Genomic DNA, 18,101 nt, shown 5'->3' with positions numbered 1-18,101 from the left:
CTCCATATGTCTATGTAGGTCATGTATTCATCTTATATAAAGTTCTATATTTCATATTCTTTGTTCTTAGAAACTCATTGCTTATGGTCATATTGTTGGTGATACACCTGACTCCATTGAACCAGAGAGGCGTTTAATTGACAGAATTATCGAGACTAGTTGTAGTTGCTTTACTGGTATAAATACTGATGTAGACGTTCAAATACAAATTTTAAAATGTTTATAAAAGTAATCTCAAACTGTTATAATATTTAATGAGGGAAATGATATATCCTTGAGGAATTTATAGAGGGTAATGAAATATGTATCCCTATTTTTTTTACATTTTTTGTCTAATTTTTTACTATTTTTTATATTACGTCACCTACACCAGATATAACATAAAGTTCACAAAAAATATTCTCGTACTATATTGAACTTGCAGAAACGATGTCTCATTCAAGGGAAAGAGCTATTTGTTATATAAATATAAGAAAAAATATGCTCGGAAGACAATTTGATCTTTTATAAAAACAGGACACTAATTTAATTTTCAAAGCCTTTATCAAACTATTCTACAAAAATCATCACAGAAAAGAGTCTCCAACCATGTATCAAAACCGTATGCGGTACATACCCATATTTTTCAAGGAGTTTAATGAAGTTAATCATTGAATCTAAAAGTTTTGTCAAATTTTCGTAGATTCTTTACAATACGACAATAAGAAATTGAAGGTCTGTTATGCCGATCGGTGCTTAGTACCTATTACATCAACACATCTCATGATCTTTGACCCTGGAATTTCGGAAAAACAGTTTGGCGATTTCCATTTGGACAATTTTTGGTTTTTATTCTCTTCAAAATTTTTTTAAAATTTATACTGTAGCCTGTTGCACGAAGCGTGGATAGCGTTATCCATTGGATAGTAGTTTTTTAAAATTGTGACTGTGCATTGTAATGGGAGAGGTGAAATAGCATACTTGTCTGGGGAATAAATGGGAATCTGTGAACATTTATGTAGGGAGGGGCACGTGTCCAATCATGCATCACCTCCCTTCTTCCTGACGCCACTTTTGACTAATCTCTGTGTGTCTAGCAAAATGTTGATAGTTGTATACAACAAACCATTTCTTTTAAAAGTAAGAAAATTTGAAAAATAAGCAAATGTTAAACACAGGAAGAATGTATTTACACAAAGAAAGACGCAACCGAATCTACTTTTGTAAATTGTTGATTCATGCAACACAGTGACCTTTTAAAATTATAATTTGATATTGTTTATCTAGCAGTCTTAAGGTTTACTTTTATTGCATCCTTTACTGTTGTATCTACAGTGTCTTTATTGATCATAAGTAATTATAATTGCGTGCAGTTGATGTTTGCTATGTGTTCATAATTTGCAATGGTTTATTTAATAACAAAGGTTTTTTATAATAAGAACTGATTTATTCAAGAATATACATGTATGGATTTATGATTAGTAAAAGGGAAAAATCCATTCACAGTTTCGAAAATTGTGTCTTAATCATTGACATTCAAATCCTGTCTTAGATAAGTGATTCTCTATTCCTGAGTTAAAACTTGTGAAATTTTATAAGATTTAGCAGTAGTCCTTCAGAATTTGACTAATCTCAATGTTATTATGTACTCTGCATGAGGTTCTTATTTATGTATATTTATTTCAATAACAATTATTTTTAGTCAGTGATGTATATTTAGTCATATAACTACAATGTTCTACATAGACTTCATTAATGTGTTTTAATACTGTTTGTTGAAAGAGATCCTGACTCACTCTTCATCTTCGTTCGTTATTCAAATGTGTGTATGTAACAAAACTCATAAGGATAAAAGGTTGATGTTACAATAAGGTATCAACTCTTATCATCATTTTTAATCTGATATGTATGTGGTCGCGTTTTTTTATTAAATCTTTCATCCGTTTGTTGAGTATGTGACAGATATTTTAGAACTACATTACCGACATAACAAATTAGCTAGAGGAGCATCTCGATAAAGTATGACTAGACATGCATGAGAAATCATATCTAAATTTATATACCAACTTTCCAATTATTGGCAATAAGCTGCATGGTAAAGGAAAGCAAAACGTGTTCAAAGGTATGGGAGAGGTGAAATAGCATACTTGTCTATGAAAAAATGGGAATCTGTGAAAATTTAGGTAGGGATGGGCACGTGTCCAATCATGCATCACCTCCCTTCTTCCTGACGCAACTTTTGACTAATTTCTGTGTGTCTAGCAAAATGTTAATATTTGTATACAACAAACCATTTCTTTTAAAAGTAAGAAAATTTGAAAAATAAGCAAATGTTAAACACAGGAAGAATGTATTTACACAGAGAAAGACGCAACCGAATCTATTTTTGTAAATTGTTGATTCATGCAGCACAGTGAGCTTTTAAAATTATAATTTGATTTTGTTTATCTAGCAGTCTTAAGGTTTACTTTTATTGCATCCTTTACTGTTGTATCTACAGTGTCTTTATTGATCATAAATAATTATAATTGTGTGCAGCTGATGTTTGCCATGTGTTCATAATTTGCAATGGTTTATTTAATAACAAAGGTTTTTTATAATAAGAACTGATTTATTCAAGAATATACATGTATGGATTTTTGATTAGTAAAAGGGAAAAATCCATTCACAGTGTCGAAAATTGTGTCTTAATCATTGGCATTCAAATCCTGTCTTCGATAAGTGATTCTCTATTCCTGAGTTATAATTTGTGAAACTTTATAAGATTTAGCAGCAGTCATTCCAAATTTGACTAATCTCAATGTTGTTATGTACTCTGCATGAGGTTCTTATTTATGTATATTTATTTCAATAACAATTGTTTTTAGTCAGTGATGTATAATTAGTCATACAACTGGAATGTTCTACATAGACGTCATTAATGTGTTTTAATACTGTTTGTTGAAAGAGATCCTGACTCACTCTTCATCTTCGTTCGTTATTCAAATGTGATTATGTAACAAAACTCATAAGGATAAAAGATTGATGTTACAGTAAGGTATCAACTCTCATCACCATTTTTAATCTGATATGTATGTGGTCGCGTTATTTATATTAAATCTTTCATCCGTTTGTTGAGTATGTGACATGTAAAGAACTAAAGCAAGCATAATTTCGTTTACACGGTCGTCTTACTTCTAAAACGGAAGTAATTTTAGAAAAATTAAGCGATATTTTAGAACTACATTACCGACATAACAAATTAGCTAGAGGAGCATCTCGATAAAGTGTGACTAGACATGCATGAGAAATCATATCTAAATTTATATACCAACTTTCTAATTATTGGCAATAAGCTGCATGGTAAAGGAAAGCAAAACGTGTTCAAAGGTATGGGAGAGGTGAAATAGCATACTTGTCTATGAAAAAATGGGAATCTGTGAAAATTTAGGTAGGGATGGGCACGTGTCCAATCATGCATCACCTCCCTTCTTCCTGACGCAACTTTTGACTAATTTCTGTGTGTCTAGCAAAATGTTAATAGTTGTATACAACAAACCATTTCTTTTAAAAGTAAGAAAATTTGAAAAATAAGCAAATGTTAAACACAGGAAGAATGTATTTACACAGAGAAAGACGCAACCGAATCTATTTTTGTAAATTGTTGATTCATGCAGCACAGTGAGCTTTTAAAATTATAATTTGATTTTGTTTATCTAGCAGTCTTAAGGTTTACTTTTATTGCATCCTTTACTGTTGTATCTACAGTGTCTTTATTGATCATAAGTAATTATAATTGCGTGCAGTTGATGTTTACCCTGTTTTCATAATTTGCAATGGTTTATTTAATAACAAAGGTTTTTTATAATAAGAACTGATTTATTCAAGAATATACATGTATGGATTTTTGATTAGTAAAAAGGGAAAAATCCATTCACAGTGTCGAAAATTGTGTCTTAATCATTGGCATTCAAATCCTGTCTTCGATAAGTGATTCTCTATTCCTGAGTTATAATTTGTGAAACTTTATAAGATTTAGCAGCAGTCATTCCAAATTTGACTAATCTCAATGTTGTTATGTACTCTGCATGAGGTTCTTATTTATGTATATTTATTTCAATAACAATTGTTTTTAGTCAGTGATGTATAATTATACAACTGGAATGTTCTACATAGACGTCATTAATGTGTTTTAATACTGTTTGTTGAAAGAGATCCTGACTCACTCTTCATCTTCGTTCGTTATTCAAATGTGTTTATGTAACAAAACTCATAAGGATAAAAGATTGATGTTACAATAAGGTATCAACTCTCATCACCATTTTTAATCTGATATGTATGTGGTCGCGTTGTTTATATTAAATCTTTCATCCGTTTGTTGAGTATGTGAAATGTAAAGAACTAAAGCAAGCATAATTTTGTCTTCACTGTCGTCTTACTTTTAAAACGGAAGTAATTTTAGAAAAATTAAACGATATATTAGAATTACATTACCGACATAACAAATTAGCTAAAGCAGCATCTCGATAAAGTATGACTAAACATGCATGAGAAATCATATCTAAATTTATATACCAACTTTCTAACTATTGGCAATAAGCTGCATGGTAAAGGAAAGCAAAACCTGTTCAAAGGTATGGGAGAGGTGAAATAGCATACTTGTCTAGGGAAAAAATGGGAATCTGTGAACATTTATGTAGGGAGGGGCACGTGTCCAATCATGCATCACCTCCCTTCTTCCTGACGCCACTTTTGACTAATCTCTGTGTGTCTAGCAAAATGTTAATAGTTGTATACAACAAACCATTTCTTTTAAAAGTAAGAAAATTTGAAAAATAAGCAAATGTTAAACACAGGAAGAATGTATTTACACAAAGAAAGACGCAACCGAATCTATTTTTGTAAATTGTTGATTCATGCAACACAGTGACCTTTTAAAATTATAATTTGATTTTGTTTATCTAGCAGTCTTAAGGTTTACTTTTATTGCATCCTTTACTGTTGTATCTACAGTGTCTTTATTGATCATAAGTAATTATAATTGCGTGCAGTTGATGTTTACCCTGTTTTCATAATTTGCAATGGTTTATTTAATAACAAAGGTTTTTTATAATAAGAACTGATTTATTCAAGTATATACATGTATGGATTTATGATTAGTAAAAGGGAAAAATCCATTCACAGTTTCGAAAATTGTGTCTTAATCATTGACATTCAAATCCTGTTTTAGATAAGTGATTCTCTATTCCTGAGTTAAAACTTGTGAATCTTTATAAGATTTAGCAGTAGTCCTTCAGAATTTGACTAATCTCAATGTTAATATGTACTCTGCATGAGGTTCTTATTTATGTATATTTATTTCAATAACAATTGTTTTTAGTCAGTGATGTATAATTAGTCATATAACTACAATGTTCTACATAGACTTCATTAATGTGTTTTAATACTGTTTGTTGAACGAGATCCTGACTCACTCTTCATCTTCGTTCGTTATTCAAATGTGATTATGTAACAAAACTCATAAGGATAAAAGATTGATGTTACAGTAAGGTATCAACTCTCATCATCATTTTTAATCTGATATGTATGTGGTCGCGTTTTTATATTAAATCTTTCATCCGTTTGTTGAGTATGTGACAGATATTTTAGAACTACATTACCGACATAACAAATTAGCTAGAGGAGCATCTCGATAAAGTGTGACTAGACATGCATGAGAAATCATATCTAAATTTATATACCAACTTTCTAACTATTGGCAATAAGCTGCATGGTAAAGGAAAGCAAAACCTGTTCAAAGGTATGGGAGAGGTGAAATAGCATACTTGTCTATGAATAAAAGGGGATTCTGTAAAAATTTATGTAGGGAGGGGCACGTGTCCAATCATGGATCACCTCCCTTCTTCCTGATGCCACTTTTGACTAATCTCTGTGTGTCTAGCAAAATGTTGATATTTGTATACAACAAACCATTTCTTTTATAAGTAAGAAAATTTAAAAAATAAGCAAATGTTAAACACAGGAAGAATGTATTTACACAGAGAAAGACGCAACCGAATCTATTTTTGTAAATTGTTGATTCATGCAGCACAGTGAGCTTTTAAAATTATAATTTGATTTTGTTTATCTAGCAGTCTTAAGGTTTACTTTTATTGCATCCTTTACTGTTGTATCTACAGTGTCTTTATTGATCATAAGTAATTATAATTGCGTGCAGTTGATGTTTACCCTGTTTTCATAATTTGCAATGGTTTATTTAATAACAAAGGTTTTTTATAATAAGAACTGATTTATTCAAGTATATACATGTATGGATTTATGATTAGTAAAAGGGAAAAATCCATTCACAGTTTCGAAAATTGTGTCTTAATCATTGACATTCAAATCCTGTTTTAGATAAGTGATTCTCTATTCCTGAGTTAAAACTTGTGAATCTTTATAAGATTTAGCAGTAGTCCTTCAGAATTTGACTAATCTCAATGTTAATATGTACTCTGCATGAGGTTCTTATTTATGTATATTTATTTCAATAACAACTGTTTTTAGTCAGTGATGTATAATTAGTCATATAACTACAATGTTCTACATAGACTTCATTAATGTGTTTTAATACTGTTTGTTGAACGAGATCCTGACTCACTCTTCATCTTCGTTCGTTATTCAAATGTGATTATGTAACAAAACTCATAAGGATAAAAGATTGATGTTACAGTAAGGTATCAACTCTCATCATCATTTTTAATCTGATATGTATGTGGTCGCGTTTTTATATTAAATCTTTCATCCGTTTGTTGAGTATGTGACAGATATTTTAGAACTACATTACCGACATAACAAATTAGCTAGAGGAGCATTTCGATAAACTATGACTAGACATGCATGAGAAATCATATCTAAATTTATATACCAACTTTCTAATTATTGGCAATAAGCTGCATGGTAAAGGAAAGCAAAACGTTTTCAAAGGTATGGGTGAGGTGAAATAGCATACTTGTCTATGAAAAAATGGGAATCTGTGAAAATTTATGTAGGGAGGGGCACGTGTCCAATCATGGATCACCTCCCTTCTTCCTGATGCCACTTTTGACTAATCTCTGTGTGTCTAGCAAAATGTTGATATTTGTATACAACAAACCATTTCTTTTATAAGTAAGAAAATTTAAAAAATAAGCAAATGTTAAACACAGGAAGAATGTATTTACACAGAGAAGTACGCAACCGAATCTATTTTTGTAAATTGTTGATTCATGCAACACAGTGAGCTTTTAAAATTATAATTTTATTTTGTTTATCTAGCAGTCTTAAGGTTTACTTTTATTGCATCCTTTACTGTTGTATGTACAGTGTCTTTATTGATCATAAGTAATTATAATTGCGTGCAGTTGATGTTTACCCTGTTTTCATAATTTGCAATGGTTTATTTAATAACAAAGGTTTTTTATAATAAGAACTGATTTATTCAAGTATATACATGTATGGATTTATGATTAGTAAAAGGGAAAAATCCATTCACAGTTTCGAAAATTGTGTCTTAATCATTGACATTCAAATCCTGTTTTAGATAAGTGATTCTCTATTCCTGAGTTAAAACTTGTGAATCTTTATAAGATTTAGCAGTAGTCCTTCAGAATTTGACTAATCTCAATGTTAATATGTACTCTGCATGAGGTTCTTATTTATGTATATTTATTTCAATAACAATTGTTTTTAGTCAGTGATGTATAATTAGTCATATAACTACAATGTTCTACATAGACGTCATTAATGTGTTTTAATACTGTTTGTTGAAAGAGATCCTGACTCACTCTTCATCTTCGTTCGTTATTTAAATGTTTTTATGTAACAAAACTCATAAGGATAAAAGGTTGATGTTACAATAAGGTATCAACTCTCATCATCATTTTTAATCTGATATGTATGTGGTCGCGTTTTTATATTAAATCTTTCATCCGTTTGTTGAGTATGTGACAGATATTTTAGAACTACATTACCGACATAACAAATTAGCTAGAGGAGCATTTCGATAAACTATGACTAGACATGCATGAGAAATCATATCTAAATTTATATACCAACTTTCTAATTATTGGCAATAAGCTGCATGGTAAAGGAAAGCAAAACGTGTTCAAAGGTATGGGAGAGGTGAAATAGCATACTTGTCTATGAAAAAATGGGAATCTGTGAAAATTTATGTAGGGAGGGGCACGTGTCCAATCATGGATCACCTCCCTTCTTCCTGATGCCACTTTTGACTAATCTCTGTGTGTCTAGCAAAATGTTGATATTTGTATACAACAAACCATTTCTTTTATAAGTAAGAAAATTTGAAAAATAAGCAAATGTTAAACACAGGAAGAATGTATTTACACAGAGAAAGACGCAACCGAATCTATTTTTGTAAATTGTTGATTCATGCAGCACAGTGAGCTTTTAAAATTATAATTTGATTTTGTTTATCTAGCAGTCTTAAGGTTTACTTTTATTGCATCCTTTACTGTTGTATCTACAGTGTCTTTATTGATCATAAGTAATTATAATTGCGTGCAGTTGATGTTTACCCTGTTTTCATAATTTGCAATGGTTTATTTAATAACAAAGGTTTTTTATAATAAGAACTGATTTATTCAAGAATATACATGTATGGATTTATGATTAGTAAAAGGGAAAAATCCATTCACAGTTTCGAAAATTGTGTCTTAATCATTGACATTCAAATCCTGTCTTCGATAAGTGATTCTCTATTCCTGAGTTAAAACTTGTGAAACTTTATAAGATTTAGCAGTAGTCTTTCAGAATTTGACTAATTTCAATGTTATTATGTACTCTGCATGAGGTTCTTATTTATGTATATTTATTTCAATAACAATTGTTTTTAGTCAGTGATGTATAATTAGTCATATAACTACAATGTTCTACATAGACGTCATTAATGTGTTTTAATACTGTTTGTTGAAAGAGATCCTGACTCACTCTTCATCTTCGTTCGTTATTTAAATGTTTTTATGTAACAAAACTCATAAGGATAAAAGGTTGATGTTACAATAAGGTATCAACTCTCATCATCACTTTTAATCTGATATGTATGTGGTCGCGTTTTTATATTAAATCTTTCATCCGTTTGTTGAGTATGTGACAGATATTTTAGAACTACATTACCGACATAACAAATTAGCTAGAGGAGCATCTCGATAAAGTATGACTAGACATGCATGAGAAATCATATCTAAATTTATATACCAACTTTCTAATTATTGGCAATAAGCTGCATGGTAAAGGAAAGCAAAACGTTTTCAAAGGTATGGGTGAGGTGAAATAGCATACTTGTCTATGAAAAAATGGGAATCTGTGAAAATTTATGTAGGGAGGGGCACGTGTCCAATCATGGATCACCTCCCTTCTTCCTGATGCCACTTTTGACTAATCTCTGTGTGTCTAGCAAAATGTTGATATTTGTATACAACAAACCATTTCTTTTATAAGTAAGAAAATTTAAAAAATAAGCAAATGTTAAACACAGGAAGAATGTATTTACACAGAGAAGTACGCAACCGAATCTATTTTTGTAAATTGTTGATTCATGCAACACAGTGAGCTTTTAAAATTATAATTTTATTTTGTTTATCTAGCAGTCTTAAGGTTTACTTTTATTGCATCCTTTACTGTTGTATGTACAGTGTCTTTATTGATCATAAGTAATTATAATTGCGTGCAGTTGATGTTTGTCATGTATTCATAATTTTCAATGGTTTATTCAATAATAAAGGTTTTTTATAATATGAACTGACTTATGCAAGAACATACACTAGGTGCCAAAAAAATGAGTCCAATAAATATCGAATGCATATTTTTAGTTTTGAACCATATCACCACTCTGTCACAACAATGTTAGGTTTTACGTTCTCGAAAAAGCAATGTCAGTACATGGTATGTTCTCCCTTAGCTTTGAGAATGGCTTCAACTCTTTTTGGCATAGATTTAACAAGATTTTGAAGTGTTGATGGTTCAATATAATGCCAACATGAAGAGATTACATCCCATAGCCTCTCCTGGCTTATTACGTCATGTTTCACTTTTTCTCTTTTTAACTCATCTCATAAGTGTTCAATTGGATTAACATCGGGCGATTGAGGCGGAAATGCCATGAGCTTTAATTCACCTTGATTTTCTTTGTTCCTTAAATGATTTGTACACAAGTTGGAGCTGTGTTGCGGATAGTTATCCTGTAGTAAGATAAATCCTCTCCCGCATAACCTTTGCCAGATGGTACAGCATGCCTTTGGAGAATAGAATGGTATTGCTTTTTCTCAAGATTGCCTTTTATTCTGTAAAGACTCCAAACACCATTAAAGCTGAAACAGCCCCAGACTTGAATGTTTCCACCCCCATGCTTGACGGTGGACTTGAGGCACTGACTTGACAATCTTTCACCACATCTTCGTCTCACATAAACACGGCGATTATTTCCATGTATTTCAAACTTTGATTCATCAATAAAAAGTACTTTTTTCCAATTGTCTACGTTGTAATGCTTGTATTTTTTGGCCCACAAGAATCTCTTCCGCTTATTTATCGGGCGAAGCAACGGCTTTGAAGCTGCAACTCTTCCGTTCAGACCACTTGCAGCCAATCTCATTCTTACTGTTGTTTTGCGGATTGCTTTCTCTCGGGTGGCGTTAATTGACGATTGAATGTTGGTAGCAATTGCTCGTCTGTTGCGCAAAGAACTTAGCTTTATGAACTGATCTTCTTTTTTTGTTGTTATACGTGGTCTCCCAGGTTTTGGTAAGCTGGAATAACATTGCGTCTTTTAAATCTTTCCACGGTTCGCTCCCCAGCTCCTTTGGACACTCCCAGCTTTGCAGCAACATTTCGTTATGAGTAACATTCGTTAGTGAGAGCAACAATTTGTCCTCTAACTCCTTCACTTAAATCTTCAGCCATTTCCCCATGTACTGCATATGCGCTTAGATATTGTGAAATATCTTGCAAACAATTGTGGGAGACAATTTCAGGTCTCACTGCTCATTTTAAAGTGGCTACTGTAACTATATATTTCAAAAGACACATTTTCCCCACAATTCTCCCAATATTGGAACTGGACTCATTTTTTTGGCACCTAGTGTACATGTATGGAATTTTTGATAAATGAAGAGAAAAATCCATTCACAATTTCTAAAATTGTGTCTTAAAGGGCACATGCAACATAAAATTCGGATTGTTGTTTTTGTACTTTACATGAAGGTATAGCTCCAACTAATAGTTCACCAAAGTTTGAGACTCAAAGGATAAATATTTCTGAAGATATGGAGGTTTATAGTTGATGCTTTACTGATAACGCATTGAAAATGCCCGACGAGCTAGCGACAGCTAACGATGTCGTTGTGACGTAATAGTTGACATTCGCTAAACGCAGTCAATTGCGCGCTTCGTTCAAAATATATTGGTAACTTCTTAACAACACGACAATTTAGCATTGAAAATATTGTTTATTGTGCCGCATTTAATTGTAAAAACGGTTCTTCTAAGAACCACGAAACGCAGCAAAAGGTTTCTTTTTTTCGTTTCCCGAAAACAAGCGCATGCGAGATATTTGGATTGAAAAAATCCGACGCAAAAATTGGAAGCCAGCAAAGAGCTCAAAATTGTGCTTGCAACATTTTGAGAGTTCGTGATTTGTGCAAAATTTTGAAGCGATGCAATCAGTAAGATGGACAGCAGGACGGCTTCGCCTTAAGAAGGATGCTGTACCCACGATTTATGAATACTCTGTGGAACCCACAAGTGTAGCATCTAAAAGGAAGCAGCCAACAAATGTTAGAACTGCATTTGAGAAGAGACGAAGGCAAGAGGTGAATATTATAGTTATAGTTAGCAATATTTGTTTACATTTATCAAAAACTAAGCTATATAGCATTACCAAATTGAAGACAATTTTATAATTTTAGATTATTGACGACGTTCTTGCAGAACATGACGACTTTCCTGTAGACGACGACCATGATGTGTCGACATCGGCTCGAAGTTTTTGTGCGTTTTACCTCAAAGGAAGTTTGTCTAAGATGAATGATGTCAAAATATATGTAGACAGCGAAACACAAACATATACAGTAGTAACTAATTCAGACTAATGTCGTTTGAACTTTTCTTTGTTACTTTAACTCATAAAAAATTCCTTAACGTACCTTAGAAGCGCAATGTGAAATGCCAAGCAGCCATAACAATCCGTCCGCAAAAATACGTAAGGTCAAGAACCACTCAAACAAAAGTGCCAAATATGATAAGTAGAGGTATAGACTTTCCATTTCGGCCGTTTTGATTTTTGTGAAAAATCCAGCAATACGATAATTTTATGCTAAGGTAGGGAGGTTGAGTTAATTTCAACAACAAATCACAGCACACAGTTGACGTCATGTGAAATTGAACATTTTGAGGATAGCGCTGTATGGTCTGATACAGAAAGCACGTCGACGATGAGCAATAGCAACAATGGATCAGACTCTCAATGTTCAAATGAGTTAAGCGAAAATGAAGAATCCGACAATGACAATGCAACGTTAGTACCAACTATCCAGTCACCTGACTATTCTTTACATTGCTTTTACCTGTCATATGTTTCTCCGAACGTTAAGTTTATCTCTCTCTGATCCTGATGGTAATTTTTATGTTATAGGAAAGATGCTCAAAATGAGAGAAAATACATAGTGTTTGATAGTTGCCTGAGACAGTGAGTCAATGCCCATGTTGTAGTGAAAGCTGTTCCGTTGTGACCAAAACGACTGGTAATATGGTTTACGTACTAGCAAAATGTCATTGTGGTTATGTTCGAGACTGGAATAGCCAACCTCTGCATGGGCGAATGCCTTTGGGTAACTTGGTCTTTGCTGCCTTCATTTTGTTTAGTGGTAGTAGCCCCAGCAAAGTTCTCTAATTCCTTCGTCACTCAGGCATACAATTTCTGTCAGAGCGCACATATAACAATACTCAAACAGCGTATTTGATATCCAGTGTTTCAAATGTTTGGCATATGAACCAAAAGCATCTTCTAAAATCAATCAGAGAAAGGAACATTAACCTTGGATGAGATGGAAGATGTGATTCGCCTGGATATTGTGCCAAGTATGGGTCATATAGCTGCATGGATTTGGAATCTAACAACATTTTAGACACACAACTTGTTCAGGTAACAATTCTTCAACAACTGTACATAAAACATGGTTAGAATACTCACATAATTATGTTACATAGTCCAATGAAGTGACGAACTCTGGAACAATGGAACTTGAGGATTAAAGAGATGTCTGGCAAATTTTGATGAAAGTGGGATGAAGGTGAAGTCAATGACCACAGACAGACATGCTGAAATCAAATCCTACATGTCAAAACAAAGACCAAAAATTGAGCACTACTTTGATGTATGGCATGTAGCAAAAGGTATAGATTGTCATAACAAACCAACTTTTTACACATTTCATCAATAATCAAATTCCAACAGGAATCAAAAAGAAAATTTTGGCAGCATCAAAAAAAAAAGGGTGCAAATTATTGTCGGATTGGGCCCAATCAATTTCCAACCATGTATACTGGTGTGCTGCTTCCAGCAATGGTGATGAAGAACTTGTCAAGGCAAAGTGGTTGTTAGTTCTCAATCATATATGTGATATCCATGAGGGACATAGTGATGTATTCCCAAAATGTGAACATGATATGTTAGAGCTTAGAATGTGGATAAAAAAAGGTATTGTAAGCAAATAAAGTTCAAAGTAACATCAACATTCTTTTTCTTTTTGTTAACTAACTTCTGATCTTAGGTGCAAAAGCTTATGTTGAGCTGTCTTCGATTGTTGAGTCCAAGTATCTCATGAGAGATATTGGAAAACTCAGTTATCAGAAGCAGACTTCATCCATCGAAGGTTTCCACCGAGTGGTGATTCTTTTTGCACCAAAACATACCCATTTTTTCCACAGATCAATCGAAGCAAGGTAATATAATTATGACTAGTTTATGATTACTTAAAAAAGTCATCATTGCAAAAGCAATAAGTTGCAATAGTTGTAAACATAAACTTAACATTCATTTGTAGATTGTTTATTGCTGCTCTTCATTTCAATGAGAATGGAAATAAACCTCAGAAAACGAAGAATGGTGGGCAAACAGAAGAGGCATTGATTTGGAGAGTGGCTTATTCAAAATCAAAAGAAGGACAAGGGGTCATCAAACCAGTGAAAGTTGACAGCACTTATGGTTAGCACAGAAAAATAAACTTACCTTTTCTCAAAGTGCAATTCAAAGCCAACATAAATAATGATTTGCTTTTCAGGATAAGTTAAGACTTGATGAAAGAAGTTTTGTACTGCAGACGCATTAATCCAACACTCTCCAAAGCTCTTGATGTCGCTGGAGTGAAAGAAATACCTGTCCCATTGACTCACCACAAATCAAAAGTCAGCAAAGCTGAAGCCATTAAGCAACATAAATCTCGCTTTAATAAATAAAAAGAAATAACGTCCCACATGAAATAAACGTAATTACAAATGAACAGACTTTGTCATACGTCATAAGCCCTACCATTCAGTAGTGTTGAGCATATTCAAATCCTTTGTATTCTCCATAAGGCGAAAGAAATGCTTTCCGGATTTTGTCCACAGCACAAGAAGGTATGGGTAGTCGGTACTTTTTTCCCAACCTTCCATGCACCAAAGCCGTCCACTGCCGGTACGCCGTGTAGCGTAATGTTCTTTGAAAGATACAAAATTTGTCTAAGATACTTATCGGCATTATACACTTGTCGACATACACGTAATTACACTTCTAAGGTAATATTTACTCGTTTCCTTCACTCTCAGGCATAGGTCCAATGTCATGTGTGTACACGACCATAGCTGTTTTTAAGACAGCTTCGTTTGTACATACTGTGGCAAACTCTTCCTCTTTTGTGATGCAAATATGATCGCCATGTATCAGAGGATCAGTGTTGTTTACCTCTTGGCAACATATACTTTCCCGTCCTGTACTCATGACCACACAAAAGACACAATCGCACCTAAAAGATAAAAACATTCTTTCTACTTTGGGAAAAACAATGAAGCATTAATAAAATGCAACTAACCATTCAACATTTCCAATTCTGTGAATGTATTCATCTTCGCTTTCCGATGACGAAGAATTGTCGTTACTATGACCACCTTGCCCTTTGGCCAAAGGCTCAAACATGTAAGGTTGTACCTCATTGTTATTGACGACAATATCATAATCGGCTTCTTCTTCAGAAGAATCCATTAATTTTTGTTAAATGAAAAACAGTAATAGCAAACTACCGAAAGCCGTGCAAGAATTGCGTGCAAGTCGTAGAACGATATAAAGGCGCTTCTCCACTAGACGATTTTTGTGACGATCGTCTTAAATTTTCGCGACGACACATGCGCAGAGGCAAAAGGCTTTTCGTTCGGACGAAATTTTTGACGATTTTGATTCTGATGAAAAGTTTAACTGTTTTAACTTTTCGTCAAGCGCTTTACGATCGTCAAAATTTTAGCCAATCAATACGGTGGCTCACAAGGGCCACCACACAAAATAAAAATATTAATACACACACAAATAAAAATACACACACAAAATACATTATACACACACAAAATAAAAATACACACACAAAATACATTATACACACACAAAATAAAAATACACACGCAAAATACATTATACACACACAAAATAAAAATACACACACAAAATACATTATACACACACAAAATAAAAATACACACACAAAATAAAAATACACACACAAAATACATTATACACACACAAAATAAAAATACACACGCAAAATACATTATACACAAAATAAAAATACGCACACAAAATACATTATACACATACAAAATAAAATACACATAAAATAAAAATACACAATACATTATACACACAAAATTAAAAATACACACACAATACATTATACACACACAAAATAAAAATACACACACAAAATACATTATACACACACAAAATAAAAATACACACGCAAAATAAAAATACACACACAAAATAAAAATACACACACAAAATACATTATACACACACAAAATATGATTGCGGGCGCTTGCAGTTTCGGATGGTCTGACTATCATATCAGTTTGTAATCAGATATGTGTAATTCACTAATTGTGATTTTAACATGTGGTCGACTTGTCGTCGTATTTAACTGTTTCAACTGCGAAACATTTGAAATTACATTTGGAAAGGAATCGAAAGCAAGCTCTTGCATAATCCTGGCATAATTATGTTTTGTGCCAACTGTGGTGCACAATCACTTGACGAAGCTTCTTTTTGTCACAAATGCGGTGTGCGTTTGGGAAGATTAACTCCTTTGCCAAAATGTTCTGAAGCGTCAATGACGAGTAGCGTCTCTTCAAGCAGTTGCCCTTCGAGCTCTGCAAGTCCGTTAACTTCAACTTCAAGTACCCCAAAGTTGTTTATAACTGGTACAGGACAGGCTAGACCAATAATGTCCTTTCAAAGGACAACACATTAACCTTAATTTTAGCCAGAATACGGGGAGCAATATCGTAAGCAACTTTGAAATAATTGATCACAGTGAAATCAGTGAATTTTTTATGTACTCTGGAAGTTGGAACCATTAGAACTTTGAAAACAAAAGCCATCAATTACGAGCAATTCCGAGTAAGCCGACACTGCAAGCGCCCGCAATCATATTTTGTGTGTGTATTTTTATTTTGTGTGTGTATTAATATTTTTATTTTGTGTGGTGGCCATTGTGAGCCGCCGTAAATCAAATATCAGAGATGAGCAAACATTGCACATGGCCAACCTAGCAGTTCATATTAATGATTTCAACATGGCTACTAGTAACGAAGAAACAACAGATGAGTTAATTATTACAGAGCTTCCACACTCATCAGAAGTGGGCAGTAAGTCTCAAAAGTCCAATTTTTCTGTGGATATCATTTATCAATAACTTATATTCTCCTTTCACATTTCTTTCTTCGTACAGCTTTCTTATCCAAAATCGACGTTTCCTTTTTCTCGTTTTGGTGTTCTCCCTGAGCATTTTTTGGTGAAGATTGTAAAGAAATAAATATCTTCTACGAAGCAGCAAATATAGAATATATCTTTTATTTATAGACGCCATTTTGTTTATTGGAAAACACCGCGAAATAATCGTCTAGTGGAGATGACTAACAAAATCGTCCTATAATTCGTGTTCAAAATATTGTCGCGAAATTTTAAGACGATCGTCACAAAAATGGTCTAGTGGAGATGCGCCTTAAGAACGATGCTTGTTTATGTCAACTAATACGTCACTCTTTCCCAGTTCCCAGACTTAAACAATCTCACGGCGTTTTAGCAATGGTCATCGAATATCATGTTTTTACCGATTATAACCCTAAATATCTTTTTAAATATTTCGCGGACGACTTTGAAACTTGGTACGTCTTATTTTCACGCTATAGGCATTACAATAAAATAAAGTTGTTTTCTAGCTTGCATGTGTCCTTTTATCATTGGCATTTCAATCCTGTCTTAGATAAGTGATTCTCTATTCCTGAAATAAAACTTGTGAAACTTTATAAGATATAGTAGCAGTCCTTTGGAATTCTACTAATCTCAATGTTATTATGTACTCTGCATGAGGTTCTTATTTATGTATTTTATTTCTGCAACAAATGTTTTTAGTCAGTGATGTATATTTAGTTATAGAATAATACTGTTTGTTGAAGGAGATCCTGACTCACTCTTCATCTTCGTTCGCTATTTAAATGTGTTTATGTAACAAAACTTACATGGATAAAAGATTGATGTTACAATAAGGTATGAATTACGATCACCATTTTTAAACTGATATGTATGTGGTCGCGTTCTTTATATTAAATCTCTCATTTTTTGTTGGGTATGTGACATTTCAAGAACTGAAGCAGGCAAAATTGGGTCGACTAGGTTGTCATATATGAAGTCCTACTTCTAAAACAAAAGTAATTCTACAAAAGTAAAACAAGATTTTATATCTACATTACCGACATAACAAATTTGCTAAAGAAACATCTTGATGAAGTATGAATAAACATTCATGAGAAATCATATCTAAGTTTATATTTAAACTTTTTAACTATTGACCATAAGCTGC

At 33.0% G+C, this 18,101-nt stretch overlaps 3 protein-coding genes and 1 pseudogene across 4 annotated transcripts in view; 3 read left to right on the top strand and 1 right to left on the bottom strand.

The window, feature by feature from the left end:
- The window catches only part of LOC124451166, a 194,047-nt pseudogene that overhangs the window by 14,696 nt on the left and 161,250 nt on the right, over nucleotides 1-18,101 (top strand).
- The window catches only part of LOC124450960 (brefeldin A-inhibited guanine nucleotide-exchange protein 1-like), a 93,031-nt gene that overhangs the window by 2,432 nt on the left and 72,498 nt on the right, over nucleotides 1-18,101 (top strand). The window lies entirely within an intron of this gene.
- Nucleotides 11,494-14,495, top strand: LOC124450959. Of its 2 annotated transcripts, XM_047001616.1 has the most exons (8): nucleotides 11,494-11,807; nucleotides 11,904-12,511; nucleotides 12,629-13,138; nucleotides 13,204-13,389; nucleotides 13,451-13,693; nucleotides 13,767-13,938; nucleotides 14,040-14,200; nucleotides 14,277-14,495. In XM_047001616.1, exons 4-8 carry the CDS (start codon nucleotides 13,281-13,283, stop codon nucleotides 14,279-14,281), a joined length of 690 nt encoding a protein of 229 aa, XP_046857572.1. In that variant the 5' UTR covers nucleotides 11,494-11,807; nucleotides 11,904-12,511; nucleotides 12,629-13,138; nucleotides 13,204-13,280; the 3' UTR covers nucleotides 14,282-14,495. The 2 variants fall into 2 exon arrangements, with proteins under 2 accessions (XP_046857572.1, XP_046857573.1); XM_047001617.1 differs by lacking the exon at nucleotides 11,494-11,807 and having other exon boundaries at nucleotides 11,843-12,511.
- LOC124451171 lies at nucleotides 14,780-15,169 on the bottom strand. Its single transcript, XM_047001802.1, has 2 exons — nucleotides 15,066-15,169; nucleotides 14,780-14,999 (listed from the first exon to the last, which is right to left on the bottom strand). The coding sequence occupies exons 1-2, from the start codon at nucleotides 15,167-15,169 to the stop codon at nucleotides 14,780-14,782; spliced, it is 324 nt and encodes a 107-aa protein (XP_046857758.1).

The sequence above is a fragment of the Xenia sp. Carnegie-2017 genome, unplaced genomic scaffold, assembly GCF_021976095.1.
Source record: "Xenia sp. Carnegie-2017 unplaced genomic scaffold, XeniaSp_v1 HiC_scaffold_24, whole genome shotgun sequence".
Taxonomy (NCBI): Eukaryota; Metazoa; Cnidaria; class Anthozoa; order Malacalcyonacea; family Xeniidae; genus Xenia; species Xenia sp. Carnegie-2017.
The sequence above is the reverse complement of the archived record's forward strand: the minus strand, read 5'-3'. Positions and strand labels throughout refer to the sequence as shown.

Excerpts from the sequence above, each read along its gene's own strand:
- LOC124451171 (XM_047001802.1), bottom strand. The coding sequence starts at position 15,169 with ATGTTTGAGCCTTTGGCCAAAGGGCAAGGTGGTCATAGTAACGACAAT. Across the intron at positions 15,000-15,065 it reads AGAATTGGAAATGTTGAATG|GTGCGATTGTGTCTTTTGTG; the intron begins GTTAGTTGCATT and ends TTTATCTTTTAG.
- LOC124450959 (XM_047001616.1), top strand. The coding sequence starts at position 13,281 with ATGAAGGTGAAGTCAATGACCACAGACAGACATGCTGAAATCAAATCC. Across the intron at positions 13,390-13,450 it reads TGTATGGCATGTAGCAAAAG|GAATCAAAAAGAAAATTTTG; the intron begins GTATAGATTGTC and ends AAATTCCAACAG. Across the intron at positions 13,939-14,039 it reads CACAGATCAATCGAAGCAAG|ATTGTTTATTGCTGCTCTTC; the intron begins GTAATATAATTA and ends ATTCATTTGTAG.